The 14,667-nt window shown below is 41.0% G+C and overlaps 1 protein-coding gene across 3 annotated transcripts in view; it reads left to right on the forward strand.

Annotated features, from left to right (window-relative positions):
* The first annotated feature begins 3,927 nt into the window (after window positions 1–3,927).
* Window positions 3,928–14,667, forward strand: part of PDS5A (PDS5 cohesin associated factor A) — a 74,475-nt gene continuing 63,735 nt past the window's right edge. The window contains exons 1-2 of one of the 3 annotated variants that reach the window (XM_058024436.1): window positions 3,928–4,064; window positions 4,856–5,026. In XM_058024436.1, coding sequence (XP_057880419.1) covers window positions 4,038–4,064; window positions 4,856–5,026 — 198 coding nt within the window. In that variant the 5' untranslated portion in view covers window positions 3,928–4,037. The remainder of the gene's footprint in view (window positions 4,065–4,855; window positions 5,027–14,667) is intronic. The other 2 variants (XM_058024435.1, XM_058024434.1) reach the window with 2 other exon arrangements.

Genomic DNA, 14,667 nt, shown 5'->3' on the forward strand with positions numbered 1-14,667 from the left:
TTCTGTTTCACCCAAAAAGTGTTTTGTTCTGAAAACCCTGTGCTGCATTATTTTCCCTACCAGTAAAAACACATTTTTCCTTTCTTGATCCTTTCCTTGAACCTGTCCTGTCACAATACAAAGAAAGAAGCAATTCACAAGGTTGCCCCACAGGTGTTTGGCACCCTTTTTTCAGTTTGTTTATGAATAACACTTGCAAACATAGTCTAAAATAGAATCAAAACAAACGAGAGCAAATACATTCCAATAAAAGTAAAGTGAGTGAAGGTAATAAAATTCTGATGCAAACAGTAAAATCTGGGTAAAGACTAAAGGACTCAGTCATATTATTAGACAGAGCCATTCAGTAAAACCCAAGGGATCATGTGAACCTGGCTACAGCTGTACAAGCACAGTCCAAGTCAGATCTCAGCTGCTTGCTGAAATTAGAAGGGTGAAGGTCAAACAAGCAAAAGCAACAAACCAGACACTAGCAGCTGTAATTGTATCTGATAAGAGCAGGTTTCAGGACTATTCAGATTAAGGAATACCACAGGTCAGATTATCTGAAGCTTTTACGCTTTTACATTCTGAAAACGCCATGCATATATTCAAGCTAATTGGCAGTTAAGTGTTCGTTCATATGTCCCTTAATTGGGTGTGATACCAGAACTACATGCTCTGTTTCAGCACTTCAGAATTTCTAACGGTGCAGAAGTACAAATCCCACTGCTTCTCTTCTGAGATAAGATAGAACCATTGCCTAATCAGCCCATGATTACAGAATTTGCACCTACTCCTCTCAGCCACTTTGCTGATATGATTTGTCCAAGACTCACTCAAAACACTACATATCTGGCTAACATACTGCTGACTAATCATTACCTGTAAAAGCAGGAATATTGTGTGAACTCCTTGATAGTCACCCTTACACTGATGCCTTTCAAGACTTTCTGTGTTATTCTAACCTCACTATTTATCTGAAATCTGCAAGAAGACAGAGAGGTCTTGGTCCACAACCAAGAGTACTTCAGTGTGGGGATTCACAAAGAACTTGCATAAATTGAAACAGAATTTTAATTGAATGAACAAACCTTGCTTGACACGCTCAAGTCAAATCTTTGAATTGCCTTGCCTACATGCTACCTTCTGTGGAGGGATAGGATGTAAGAAAATAAAGATAGTGCAGAAGGTAATCTCACACCTGAGGAGTTGCAGCTGTACCAATCACCAAAGATTAGGAACAGGCCTGCCCTTAACAGGCCACAGCTGTGTCCAATAAGACGACGAGTGCTGCAAAAGAGTGGGGTAGCTGGGTGAGGAGAGAGTTGGAGTTTGTTGGCTGTGTTGAGAAGAAGGGGTCAGTGCTGTGAGGAGCTGCCTGTGAGACATCACTGAGAAGGTATGGGAGCTTTGTGATAAGATGACATCAACCTTCAATGTAATATTCCTTATGATGCAAGACTTTATCTTATTCTTTGATGAAAAATAAAAGTGATTAGAAGCGCATCCTAGAGGCTTTGCACTGTGTTTGTCTTTAACTTAGACTAAAAGCAAGTTGTGGGAGAGTAGCCCTTGGCAATTATGTTCTTAGTCCTACTTCACAACCCACTGTATAAACAATTCTAAGTAACGATGGTGTCAGTTTGTGAAAAAAAAAATCTTGTGACTACAAGATTACAACAAGTTCTGATATTGTAGATCACACTAATGGTATACATAAAACAGTGCTTTTCAATATCAACTAAAGACTATTTGAAAACAAATATTAAAATCCATGAAGTTCAGAGACCTAGGTGAAATTTCTGGAATGCAAAACCTGTAGTACTTCAATTCTGCCCAAGGAGAAGTCTGCCTAACATCTTTCTAGCTCTATGTTGGGTTCATAAAAAAACCTTAGCAATGGACTCTTTAAATTTATTTCTTCCATTACTTTTACTGACTTAGATTCTGTCTTCTTCTATATAAACTGAAACAAGCTCATATAGGTTTTTGATATATACTTTATTTAGTTACAGAACATTCTTCTAGGATTTCTTTTTAATTCTGCCAAAAGAAGTGTATTAAAAATAAGGAACCTACACCAAATGGTTTATATTAGTAATTTGATTGGAGAAGGAAATACGTTATGTAATAAATTTAAGGATAGAAGACCCAAATATGTTCAATGTATGTAAGTTCTGGCAGTACCTCTTATTTGAATGACAACAAATTAAAGTTGATAGCTAGTCTGAGTCCTTACATGTTAAGGCAAATCTAAATGGCCCCTTTAGTTTAGATGCAGAAAAAAAATGACATGCTTTGGCTTTATTTATTTACTAAAATCAGTACACCCTTAGGATCACCTGTCTTGTGAATGCCCAAATCCATCGATCCTTTAGCTTGGAGAGAATAATTTCATCTAAGGCTGGGTTCACAGCCAGATTTAAATGCCTGGTCTGATGCATCCTTCTAAATTTCAAAATCAGTGTCTGAGATTCTCCAAGTGTTCATTGCAACTCTCAGTCACTTTCACTATAATCCTTCTAAGCTGGTTTCATAGAGGCTGTGGACATTCAATGCTTTAACTCCCCTAGGACAACACAGCAGGGAGACAAGGAATGCAAATATAGGAGAGCAATTTCCTACCCACATGCTATTACACCCAATGTTCCAAAAAGCTTCTCAGTCTTTGTACATTTTCCACCAGCACGTTGTAAAGCTGGAATTTGGCATACTTCACCATACTCTTACTTACCCCTTTCCCATCCTGTCCCATCATCTCACCCGCCTGCATCTGTCCTTTGCCGCTGCTGTGCCATGCTAGCTCACCCTGCTGTGCCTGGCGAGGCTCCTGTTGTACCTGTGCGACCCCCATGGAGAGAAACACCCCTCCGTGGAGATGGTCCTGACCTCCTACCTTCAATTTGCTCTTAAGTAAATTCATTAGAGATGTCCAAAATAAAGAAAAATAATACTTTTAGCTGGTTTGAATAAAAAAAATAACCAGCTGAAGATCTGAAATTAGTCTTGATCAGCTAGAAGTCATCTTTCAGCTGTCACATACCTTCTCTGAACAGTATCTAGAAAACATTCCATAGCCACCTACGCTTCAGACAGGGTACATACTGCAGATTCAAAACAGACAGATATATCCCATTTTGCTATTGACTTTCCAGACATACCCCATCCCTTGGCAATATCAATATTAAATTATAAAGACATTTTGCACGGAAGGAGTTCCTGAGTTGGCTGGCGAGGGCTCCTTTGGTCTGCATATTCAAGTTTCTCCTTAAGATTTTTAACCAAAGTGTGGATACTCTCTTTCCCCTCATCTGCCTGAAGAAGGACTGCTCACTCTGGCCTGCCCCCGCACTCTCCGCGCCACCCCACACGCCGTTTCCGCACACTGTCTTCTCCATCGCGCTGACCAGGCCCCACACGCCTGAGGGAGCGGCCCGGGCTCCGTAAGGAAGCAGCAAAGTAACTCTCGCCTTCCCGCCCTGCAGCCAGGAGCCCGCAGCCTCGCTCGCTGACACCGCCGGCAGCCGGGCATCGCCGCTCGGCGCCAGCCGTGCCCTCGCCGCCCCGGCGGAGCCTGCCCGGCCCGGCCGCTCCGGGGCTTTAGGCGCCAAGCTGAGGCAGAGACGCGCTGCCCGCGCCCGGCACTGCCCGGCACCCTACGCGGGGCTCCTGGCGGTGCCAGACTCACTGGGCGGCCTCGCCCTCTGCCCGGGGCGGGGGCTGGGGGCTCCTGGCGGGGCGTCGCCGCCGGCCGCGGGCGGGCAGGGGAAAGGGAAGGGGCGGGGGCGGCGCTGAGGCTCCTCCCGGGCTGCGCTTCCCTGGGCGGGCGGAGAGCGGCGCTGGGTCCCCGCGGCGCACGCTCCGCCCGAGCCTCCCCCTCTCCCGGCCGCCGCCGCCGCCGCTGCTGCCGCCACCGAGCCGCTCCCCCTCCCCCAGCCAGCGCTCCCGAGCAGGAGCTGCCGCGCCGCGGAGCAGGAGGCGGCGGGAGCGCCCAGGGCAGCGGCCGGCGGGGTGGCGGCGGAGCGGCGAGCACCACCCGGCACGGAGGCTGCTCAATGCTGCACCTTCCGGAGCTGCATGAGGTAAAGGCGGCTCCGGGTCCCGCTTCCCCCCGTGCTCGCTCCCCGCTCCCCACGGCCGCGGGGGTGTGTGCGCGGAGCCGGGGCTGCGGGGGGCTCTTTGTGGGCCCGGCCGAATGCGGGGCGGCGGGGCGGGTGGAGGGGGGGTGCGGGGCGAGGGCTGAGGGGACATGAAGTTGCGGGAACAAATGGAAAGTGGCGAGTGGCCGGGCCCCCTCCCCGGGGGGGCTCCTGGAGGCGCGGGAGGGCGGGTGGGGGGCTCTGAGGGAACGGGGGGGTCGCGGGGGGGTTTTGTTTGCGCTCGCCGCCGCCTCCCTCTCTTCCTCCCTCCCTCCCCCTCTCCTGTTGGCTTCTCTGCCTCCCGATAGTTTTGAGGCCTAACTGTTTAGGCCTCGTCTCCCGGCTCCGGGGCCGGTGTGCCGGCTCCGAACCACCCCCTGGGGCCGGAACGGCGTCCCCGGCCCACCCCCCGGGCCGTAAGGGGCCCTCGGCCGCGGGGTGTCCCTCGATTGGGCCCCAAATTTCATTGTAAAACCGTCGGCTGAGAACTAACAGTGTTGGGCTGGAGCAGCCCCGCAATGAAAGGAGGCGCCGGAGGGGAGCGGGCAGGCCCGAGCCGCGGGGAGCGGCAGCGGGTCGGGCCGCGCTCCCGCCGGGATGCGGCGGGGGCAGCGCTGGGGGGCGCGGCCGGCGGGGCGATAGCCGGGGCCTTCGGCGAATTGAGGGTGAGGAATGGAAAAAGAGGGTTAGAAAGTCGTTTCTATTCTGCTGAACTTTTGTTTTCTGACCGATAGAGGCCGGTAGAGGACTGTGGAGAAGGAAAGTTTATAACCAGCAGCGCCAGGATGGACTTCCCTGCTACCCAACCAAAACCTGCTGCCGACGGTAAAATCATCTACTATCCTCCTGGAGTGAAGGAGATTACAGACAAAATTACCAACGATGAGGTGGTTAAACGGTTAAAGGTGAGCAATTCTGACCACCACCCCTCTCCCTGAAACTTTTACTTGTTAAGGTAAACATTTTATCACTAGGATGGAGAATTGCCAGAGTTTTGTTGTCCTTCCTGCCTGCAGACCTTTAAGGGAATATGACTTCATTGTTTTTCTTTAAAAGTGGAGGACCCATTTTCCCCATTTTTCGTAATTCATTACTGTTGTCTTGTAAGTTCTCTCAATGCTGGAATTGGTACATTAACTGCTAATCTGTACATGAAACATATCCACAGTTTAGAGGAGAGGTCTGAAGTGGAATCACAAGTAATAATTACAGGATATGCCAGCAAAATTTTTTGGCAATCTAGGTGGTGTTTTGGGTTCCGGCATCTGAAGAAAGTATAGTTGAGTGGAGGAAGCAAGTAGGCCTACGTAAGGGTAATTTTGATTGAAAAGATCACACTGTTTGCCAAAAACAAAGCTTAATTTCTGGAGTTTATGGATGGAATTTTGAAATAGTTTCAAATGTAAAACCTGCCTCAGATTTTTTAACTTGGTGTAATGCGTACTGTTTTTTTTCCATTTAGTATAATTGACAAAATTGCTAAATTTTCTTGATCAAAAGGGATTGTTAAAAAAGCATCTTCTCTGTTTGACAGCATCCTGGGGGAGTGCAAGTCTTGCCTCTTTTTTACTTTATTAATCTCTTCTTCCACTGGAAAAAAATGCTACTGTGCTATAGTAGGATTATTTCTTAAGTCCATGCTGAAAATAGAGAATTAATTTGAGCATTGATCAAATATTGACACAGCTCGTTTGTTAACACCATGGTCTTTGGACCAAAGGTTTTTGTAACCCAGGATTTGGTCCTATGCCCAGGGTGGAGTAATAATTTTTAGAGACTGGAAATCCTCTATCATCTGATGATCTGTTTCCTATGACAGCAGTGACTCCACAAAGACTGAAAAATAGAAATCATGGTCTGGGCTGATCAGTTAGTACATTGAAAAGTTTTCTTAGCTATAAATGTGAGGAGAACATAGGCTTTGTGCTTTGTTTTTTAAGCAGCAAGGCACCTATCAGTGTTCTTTTTTCGAAAATGAGTCTTGTTGTCCATTTACAGTTTTGAAAATTATGGAATGGACAAGCTTGGCCTAGTATTTTCAGAACTGCAGTGGAATATTGCCAGGTACAGGAGAGGATACTAGAGTTGTGACTGTTTAGGCAGATACCTCAGATTAAAGTCTGTGGAATGTAGAGGAATGCAGTTTTGAGCTGATCCCTGAAACAGGTATTTTATTTTGTCCCAGTTGGTTGACTTGGAATGGTGAACTATGTCATTCCTATATAATGGGAATAATGGAACTTCAAAATCATGTATACATGTTTTACTGAATTCACATGTGTGTGTGTGTATTAGACATAATTTCCAGGCTAAGGGCAGACTTTTTCTGTTGTTTTTTAATGAATTATTGTTACAGAATTCCTTAAAAAACAACAGAATTCAGACAGCCAAAAAACTTGAGAGTAACTTCAAATGGAAACAAATACTTTGCTACTGCACCTACTGACATTTTTTTCTGTCTGAAATGACAGAGAAAGATTTTTCTTACTGTATTGGTACTCTGTAATCTGAGTTAGAGGAATTTTTTTGTTAGGTATGGGCTTTACTGAAGGATCAAGAAAATGGGAAGTACTGTACATTCTTGGAATAAACCAACAAGTATATTTTTCTTTATGCTTTTGTATAATGTGTCTGTTCTTTATGAAGTCTGAGCTTCTTTGTATCAACTTGATTTATAAAAGCAAATTAATTTTGGTACGTGGAATATTATGATGATGCTGTGCTTGGGATAGAAGTGCTTGAAAAAGTTTTGTTAAATCTTTTCAAGTTTTCTTCAAAACATAACTTTCCAGAGCTTTAAATGTGACTTAAAGCTTTTTTTATCATTAACAGAATGTACCAACTCAGGCATGAATCAGTTCTTGAAACTGTAGGATGTTTGTTGTCTTGGCCATGCGTCAGCCAAAGATGCTCTTACAGAAAATGTGCAACTCAGAGTTTTGGCCACCAGGATGTGGATCAGTTCCTGCACATTTTTGTTCTTTTAGCTTGTTGAAGTCATGGTCAACTTAACTGGTTACAAATCTGTGTCCTTATTAGCAAGTTTTCTGGTATTGTATCTGTATTTTTGTGTCCAGACCTCTTCTTCTAATGAAAGCTTTTCTTATTATTGGAACTTGAGACATTCTGGGCACCTGTCCCAGAGTGCCTGAGCAGCAGCTTTTGTGCCAAGGACTTTTAAAAAGAATGTTTTTATATCCATTCCCTCCTTCTGCTTGGGGTTGTGGGTAATAAAATGTAGGCCAGATACTTTCAAAGTGTTTTGATATGTCTGTATGATAACATTATTATTGTCCTGAAAATGAAAATATTGCGAATTTAAAATGAACATGAATCTTTTGAGGGATGTAGAAAGGAAATGCCTCAGGATTGCATATGTATGGCAAATGAAACACAAGTTCAGGTGCTTAATGGAGTCAAAGGTAGTTTCTGGAGTGTTAGATTGCATTGATGGTTTGGTGCCCTCTTAGAGTGGGACAGTATGTGATGTGTGGTTTCAGCTGTTGAGCAAGTGATTTTAACTGGTGTGCTGTGGCTGGGCTCAGGTGTCCATTCAATAGATCCAAGTAAGTTTAACCAAACTAGGCAGCTAGCATGCAGCAGAGTGTTGAGGTTTACTGTACTTTTGACACAAAATCTTTTTTTTTTAGGTCAGTCTTTCTCTTTACAGGGCAGATGTTCAAGTTATATAGGGATTGATTTTAGAGCTGCAAGTCAGATGCTTGATAATTTGGGTTAGGGCTTAGAAAGGGGGATGGTAACTTTGACATAGCCAAGTAATAGAAGGGGAACACAAACAACTGTAAGGCACCCAAGAAGCCCTCCTTCAGTTCCAAGATCAAACCAGGACCTAAATAAAACTTGAGAGCAATTGTGTTAGCCATATTGTATTTCTTTCCATGAGATAGTTGGGGATTGAAAGAAGTTTTAGAATCTTGGCATCTGCTTTGCTGCAAGTTTTCTTTATGAATATTGAATTTTTTTCAGAATTGACTGTGTCTTACTGCCATGTTAAACTGCAGAATTGTATATTGTTGTCAGTAAACTATTAAATCTCAGATATAACTTTGATCACAAGAGAATGATAAAATGTCATTGATATAAAGCATTTTTAGTCATTATGAATAAGATTAATAGTAGTGTACTTAATTGTCAGATACATTTCACATAGCCCCATCAATCCAAAATGCATACAGACTGATTTTCTCAGTGACTGACATAAGCAGCCCTTGTAGGCAAAGCCAGAACTGCCACCAAAATATGTGGCACTCTCACATGCTTGTCCCAGCCTCTGTACCTTCTGTACCTTCTTTACAAGCATTTTGTTTTGCTGCACACCAAAATGGAAGGGTTGACTGGGTTAAAACTTAGCAGGGCAAAAAACTCAAACCAACTCACCACAGAACACCTGCTCCTCTCCAACTAAGTTAATTTTAACCTGAACCCTTTCCTCATGCAATTTAGCAGGAAAACTCACAAATACTTGGGCTGGCACAGGGCAAAACCAACTTCTTTTTGTGGCAGTCCTGCCTTAGAGTGTTGAAGGAGCCTCAGAGTCAATTTGAATGTTAAAGTTAGCAAGTGTTCCCTTTTGAGATAGGGATGGGGGCATTTGTGTTGTTTCTGGAAAACCATCATGCCTGCTGGAGTTTTTAATGTAAAAGAAAGCATGCATGATGGTGAGTTCAGATAAAGCTTTGTACTAGGAACTGTACAGTTTGGTAAAGTGTAAGACAAGTATGTAGACAGAAAGAAAATACTTACAGTGCAACATTTGCTTTTACCTTGAGATATCAGTGTAAACACAAATTCATGAAATTTGTAAAATGCACTTTTAATCAGACACTAAATATACACAAGTAAAAAAAAAGTTTCTGAAACTTTTCAAAGGAAAAGAAGCGATAAATTTATTTCAGCATGGAAATTTTAAACACAGGTTTAAGGCAGTGTTTAAATATATTTGTGTGAAATTAAGTTTTATAGGTTAGAATTTAGTGAGAGAGATACAGTTCTTTATCATGGCTGGGTTAGGATTCTGGTTTTTGTTTTATGGAGGTTTGGATTTTTTGGGGGAATGATTGTCCTTTTGTTTTTCCATCAGTCTAGCAGTCTTGTTCTTTTTTCCATGGTGACAGTTAGGCAAGGCATTTGCTGTGGAAGTTGCATTTGATTTCAATGCCCCCCACACCCTTTCATGCTCTTTCTCCCCCTGCCATGCCCACCCCAAGGCCTGGCTTGTGATCATCTGGGGAAGTTAGCACTCCAGGTGTGCCTTGAAGTCTTGCCTATCTTGTCCCTTGGCATTTCTCAGTGATTATATGTATTTGTGTGAGAATGGAACAAACACCCTCCTTCTCCTTTCCATTGTCTTTCTGTGTGTTCCTCTGGTTATCAGGTATTGGCCCCTTTGTAGTTTGGCCTCTTGTGCTTCCATACCACTAGAAATGGGTAATGCTAACAGTTTGTCATATCGTGCACAGATAGTTTTAGGCATCTGTTACATCATGTTAAAATTGAGAAAGGTTGCTTGATGCTACTTAAATGTTTTGGAATAGGCTGGAGTTACAGGTGAGGAAAAAAAAGTTTCTTTGAACTAAACCTGCTATTTCTATATAAGCTCATGGCTGCTCTCTGAGGTTGTGTAGTTAGATGGACCTTTGATCTGACCTGGATAGTTATATTAAACAATACTAAAAAATACAAATTAAAATGTCATTTGGTAGAAGAAAATCTGTTGTGTCACCCACGAGAATTTGTTATATTTGAGAGGAAAAAGTATATACATAGTAAGTGGTTTGGATAGTATATTAACTAATATATGGCAAGTCTTGGATGCCATGGGTGACTTGCATGTATTTACATGTTTATATTTAAGAATTATAGGTAATTTTGTGGAGGTCATACAGCCAGGTTACAGAAATGATCCACAGTTAATTATTCTAATAGTTTTAAACTTCATTAATTGTATTTAACTGCAGACTGCAGTTGCAACGTTCTTGAGCTATTGCTAGCCACATAAGCCTAAAGCCAAATTTTTAATTTGATTTTGCTCATAGTTTAATCTTTTTAATTAGTTTGAGTCTTGTAACAATCTTTCATTAACTAGGACAGGCCACTAGTCAGAGAAGAAGAAATTGTGTTCTGATTTTTTTTTCCAAATGGAATATTAACCAATTGCTTTGTAAATGTCCCAGTTTTGTCAGTCCTTAGAGGAACAGACCATGTGGGCTTAGCAAGTTCACCCAGATGTTACTGAATTTCAAACTGATTGATGATGACACCCTTTGTTTTTGTATCTGACAATTTTCTTTTGTTACAAGTGCATCAGTAATTAATGGCAATTTCACATGTACAATATTATTCTAATGGTTTCCCAGCAACACTAAGATAAATGTATTGTGAAAAGGAAAAAAGCCTCCCATTGAAAGGGGGGGAAACCCAAAAGGTTGCTGAATTAGAAATGATAACTTCTGATGTCTGACCACTGAAATGGACAGACTAGTTCAGAAGTCTTTATGTCCTTATTTATTCTGTTACAAACTTAAAAGATTTTTAAAATCTTATTAATATGCTAATGCTTGAGGTTTGTAAGGTGTGATGTTAATCACAGTTAAAAGATGGGGAAATGAAGAATTACTGAAAAGGAAAAAACCAAGCCCTAATATCAGAAAGACAAAGTGGCTTCATTTGTCTGATTTGGTATTTCTAAATTGTGACTTTTGAAGTGAAGTGCATTCTGTGGCACTTTATATGTTCAGACTGAAAGTTTCTTTGATTTCAGCTACATTTCTGAGTGCCCAGGGCTTCTGTAAATCAGGCCTTATCTCTCCTAAAAAACCCAGAAAATGACTAATGTTTTCTGTGCAAACTGTTACATGCTGTTTTACAGGCATTATATAGAAACTTTGTAATAGATGGGAGGCTGCCATGCAAATCTTCAGACTTTACATTTTAAAATACAGTATAGAATATTCATTTTCTTAAAGTATTTTCCTTCAGCTACAGTATTCCATCTATGATAAATCAGAAAGGTGGTCTTGGACCGGTACTCCTCTACTAAATAACCTTGAGTAACTCCAGAACAAGTTTTTTAATGTGAGTGGAACCAAGTAATGGCTTCAGGATTTTGATTGTGGTATTTCCTTTTGTGTGTGTGTGTAATCACTTAGCAAGTACTATATTAACATTAGAATTACAAAGACTAGAAGTTTGAGAAGTACAGGATTATTTACCTTGGAAAAGAGGTGATTAAGGGTTGTTGTGATAATAATAAATTACAGACTTCTGAGTTTGTCCCCCTCTTCTAAAATTGAAAAATTATTGAATGTTAAATATTACTTAGGGGCATACTGGAAGCCTGTGCAGACCAGAGCTATACTGATGTTGTGTTCAGTGGAAGTGACATGATTTAGTCATAGAAATCAGTTCAGGAGGATATGCAAGTCAGGATGTGTTTTTATGGTGCAATGTGGGAGACCTGAGGACTTTGAGCACTTTGCCTAAGTTTGCAGAGCAGCAGGAGCTTTAGCAGTGGTCAGAGACTCATGAGGGAAGTGTTATTCTCTTACCAGTGATACGAAGTGAATGAAAAACTACCCTGGGCTTGCAGACAGCAATATGGAGATGATTGATAGAAAGGGAAATCAGGCATATATATGTGGTTACTTTTTACCTTGTCTACTTGAATCAGTTCATACTGTTTTGTCTGCTTAATGTTAATGTGCATCTTCTGCTATGATAAAGAAAAACAACAGACAAAATAATTAGCAGATCTTTGGTTCACAGTTAATACTACAGCCATTTAGCCATTTTGGTAGTTCAAAAAAGCAAACTTTTCTGTAGTCCCCAGTCTGTGTTAATCATTGTTTGTATCTGAGGGCTTTTTCCCAGACTGCAATATCTTGTTAACCACCATTGTTACCTAGAAATGTAAAACACATGCTTATTATTGGTGTTACTCAGAGCAATGTGTGTTTTGCTGGCTTTGCAGCTGCACTAAACTAATGAACCGTGTTCCTGGTGCTGTGCTGACATCAGAATTTGGCTGTTGTAAAGATCTCTTAAGCATGATGAAATACTGCTAAGGAGAAACAAAGATAAAATTGGCACAATGGACTTGCAGCTCAGGAATGAAGATGGAAAACTTTCTAGTACCTGGATAGCATGGGGATATTCTAAACATACATTTCACTTAAAAGGATTTTGGAGAAGTCTTATATTTCTGGAGTTTTCTCACATGCTATTCTTTGGTGTCTACAACACCTGAAAAATGCACATGCTTAAAAATGAAATAGCTAGATTAGTAGTTAGTAGTATTAGAATTTGCTTGCAGTCATTGAAGAATTCTCGTTCCTCTGCAATTGTTGTCTCTCTCTTTCTTATGGCTCTCTGTGGAAATAGACTGATTGACCATGAAGAAACAGCTTAACATCTGCAGTTTTACAATATTTTTAAAGTATTACATAACTTACTGATCTTAAAACTGGTTTTGTCTGTGCATCTAGTGTGAAAGCCCATCAAAAGACCAGCTCTAAACTTGGGCTTACTATGGAAATCTTATTACTGTTGTTTAAAGTACCCAAAAATCAGTCTCTCAAAAACTGAGGAAAACGTTTGTGTGTCTCCGTTTACTTTGTATATGTGATAGAACTTTGCCTGGGAAAATGTTTTTACCTCACTTTTCTAATGAAATTAGTCTGATTTCTTTGTTACTGATCTTCCTTGAAGTTACATTAGTTCAAAACTTGCTGGCAGTTGGACAAAGGTTTCAGAGATGGAACACTTGTCTAATTGCTGCTGAACGGAATAGAGATATCCAGCTTCTGTTTACACAAAGGAACATGGACCAGCACTGTTAAACATTTCAAAAGGCAGCATCTCATGTGCTAGCTGGAATAAATTCAACTAATTATTTCATGGGTGTTTCAAATGTTTTAGGGGATCTGCTGCCCCCTCTCCAGCTTTCTGGACAGGGCACCCAAAGGAAAGTGGGCAGGTGATGCAGGAGGGTGGGGGCAAGGCAAGGGGTGCAGCAGCTCTCTGAGAGGAGAGTGGTGGGGAAGAGATCTGCTGGAAACCAGCCAGTGGCAATTTTGCTGCCTGTCATAAAATCAGTTTCAAATAGCAGCAGTACAGGAGATAAACAAGGAAAATAAAGCACAAAAACTTTTTAATACTCTCTTAATCCACAAACTGGTAGTGGGTGGTTCATGGTATTCAAAAGTATTACTGCTTTTTAAACTTTAAAGTGGTTGTTTTTAACAACTGAATCTGAGACTTGTATTCCATGACCAGCTTGATGAAAATTGCTTATATGATATGGTATTATTGAAAGGGTAAAGTAATAATAAAAAAGCTAATCTAAAAACCCAACAAAAGCCATATCACTCAGAGGTAGTTTAAAATCTCAAAAGACAAACAGTAAGTTCTTTAATTGATGTTTTGTATAGTGGTTTTTTATGTAATTACCTTTTCCTGGTTTTTCTGGCTACTTAGAATCAGGGTTGTGGTACAAGTGCTGAAGAAGAGTGTGTGCAATGAAAATGTAGTTACACTTAGGAAGTGCTTAATATAAAGAGTGTTACAAATTATGCCAATAGTGATGTGGATATGAAAAGAAATTGGTTATAATAAGTTGTTCCTTGAAAAAAAATATGCTGATTGACTTCTGTTACAAGTTCAGTGTAAGGAAGGATGGGGTTGCATATTTCACCTTGAAATTTTTACTCTGTCCTTTGGTCCATAGGGTAGTCAAAGTTTTATAAATCCTGTTATTTTAATATAATTTTGTGTTTTAACTGTACTTTTGTTCTGGTACCATTGGAAAATATATGCATGTACTTAATTATCCAAATACAGTAATGATTCTCTGTAATAAACTCATTACTGAAATTTAATTAAACTATTCATAATTTAGTAGGGAATTGTTTGAAAGTAAATTCTGCAGAATATAAACATTGTTCTTTTCTTGTGATTTAAGAGAGTAAAACCTGATACTCAACTCTGACTGCAGTGCTTTTCTCTGGGCCTTATTCCTGTCAGTCATAAATGAAAAAAAATTCTTTTAGAAACTTTGTTTACATAAAGTAGCGAAGAAAAATAATTCAGAAGTTTTGCTCCTTTGTTTGCACAGTAGCAGAATGTATTGTGGAGCACGTGAAAGGAAGTTTCATTCTTAAGCTGTTGCACCAATAAAAATAAAGCAGGTAAACTCAGCACTTTGTTATGGTGGTTGAGAGCAACTGGGTGATCAGTGAGAGGTGGAAAAGTGGCCCTTTATGTGTGGGTTCTAACAGGTGTTTCTTTCTCATCAGTGAGGTGCTGCAGAGTTAACATTCATTCACCTACAAGGCAAATGAAGAATGCAAGGCAGCTTTAAAGCATTTTTTTTTTCTTGAAAATGCATGTTTATTTAAATGCCTAATTCAATCATCCTTTAAAAATGTAGTTGGCATGTGTCATTATTCCTGAAAAATTCTAATCCATCTCAAAAGCTCTTTCCTCTGCTATTGCCAGTAGAATATCAGTGGCAAGAAGTACTGGTTTT

Source organism: Melospiza georgiana, chromosome 5 (assembly GCF_028018845.1).
Source record: "Melospiza georgiana isolate bMelGeo1 chromosome 5, bMelGeo1.pri, whole genome shotgun sequence".
Classification (NCBI taxonomy): Eukaryota; Metazoa; Chordata; class Aves; order Passeriformes; family Passerellidae; genus Melospiza; species Melospiza georgiana.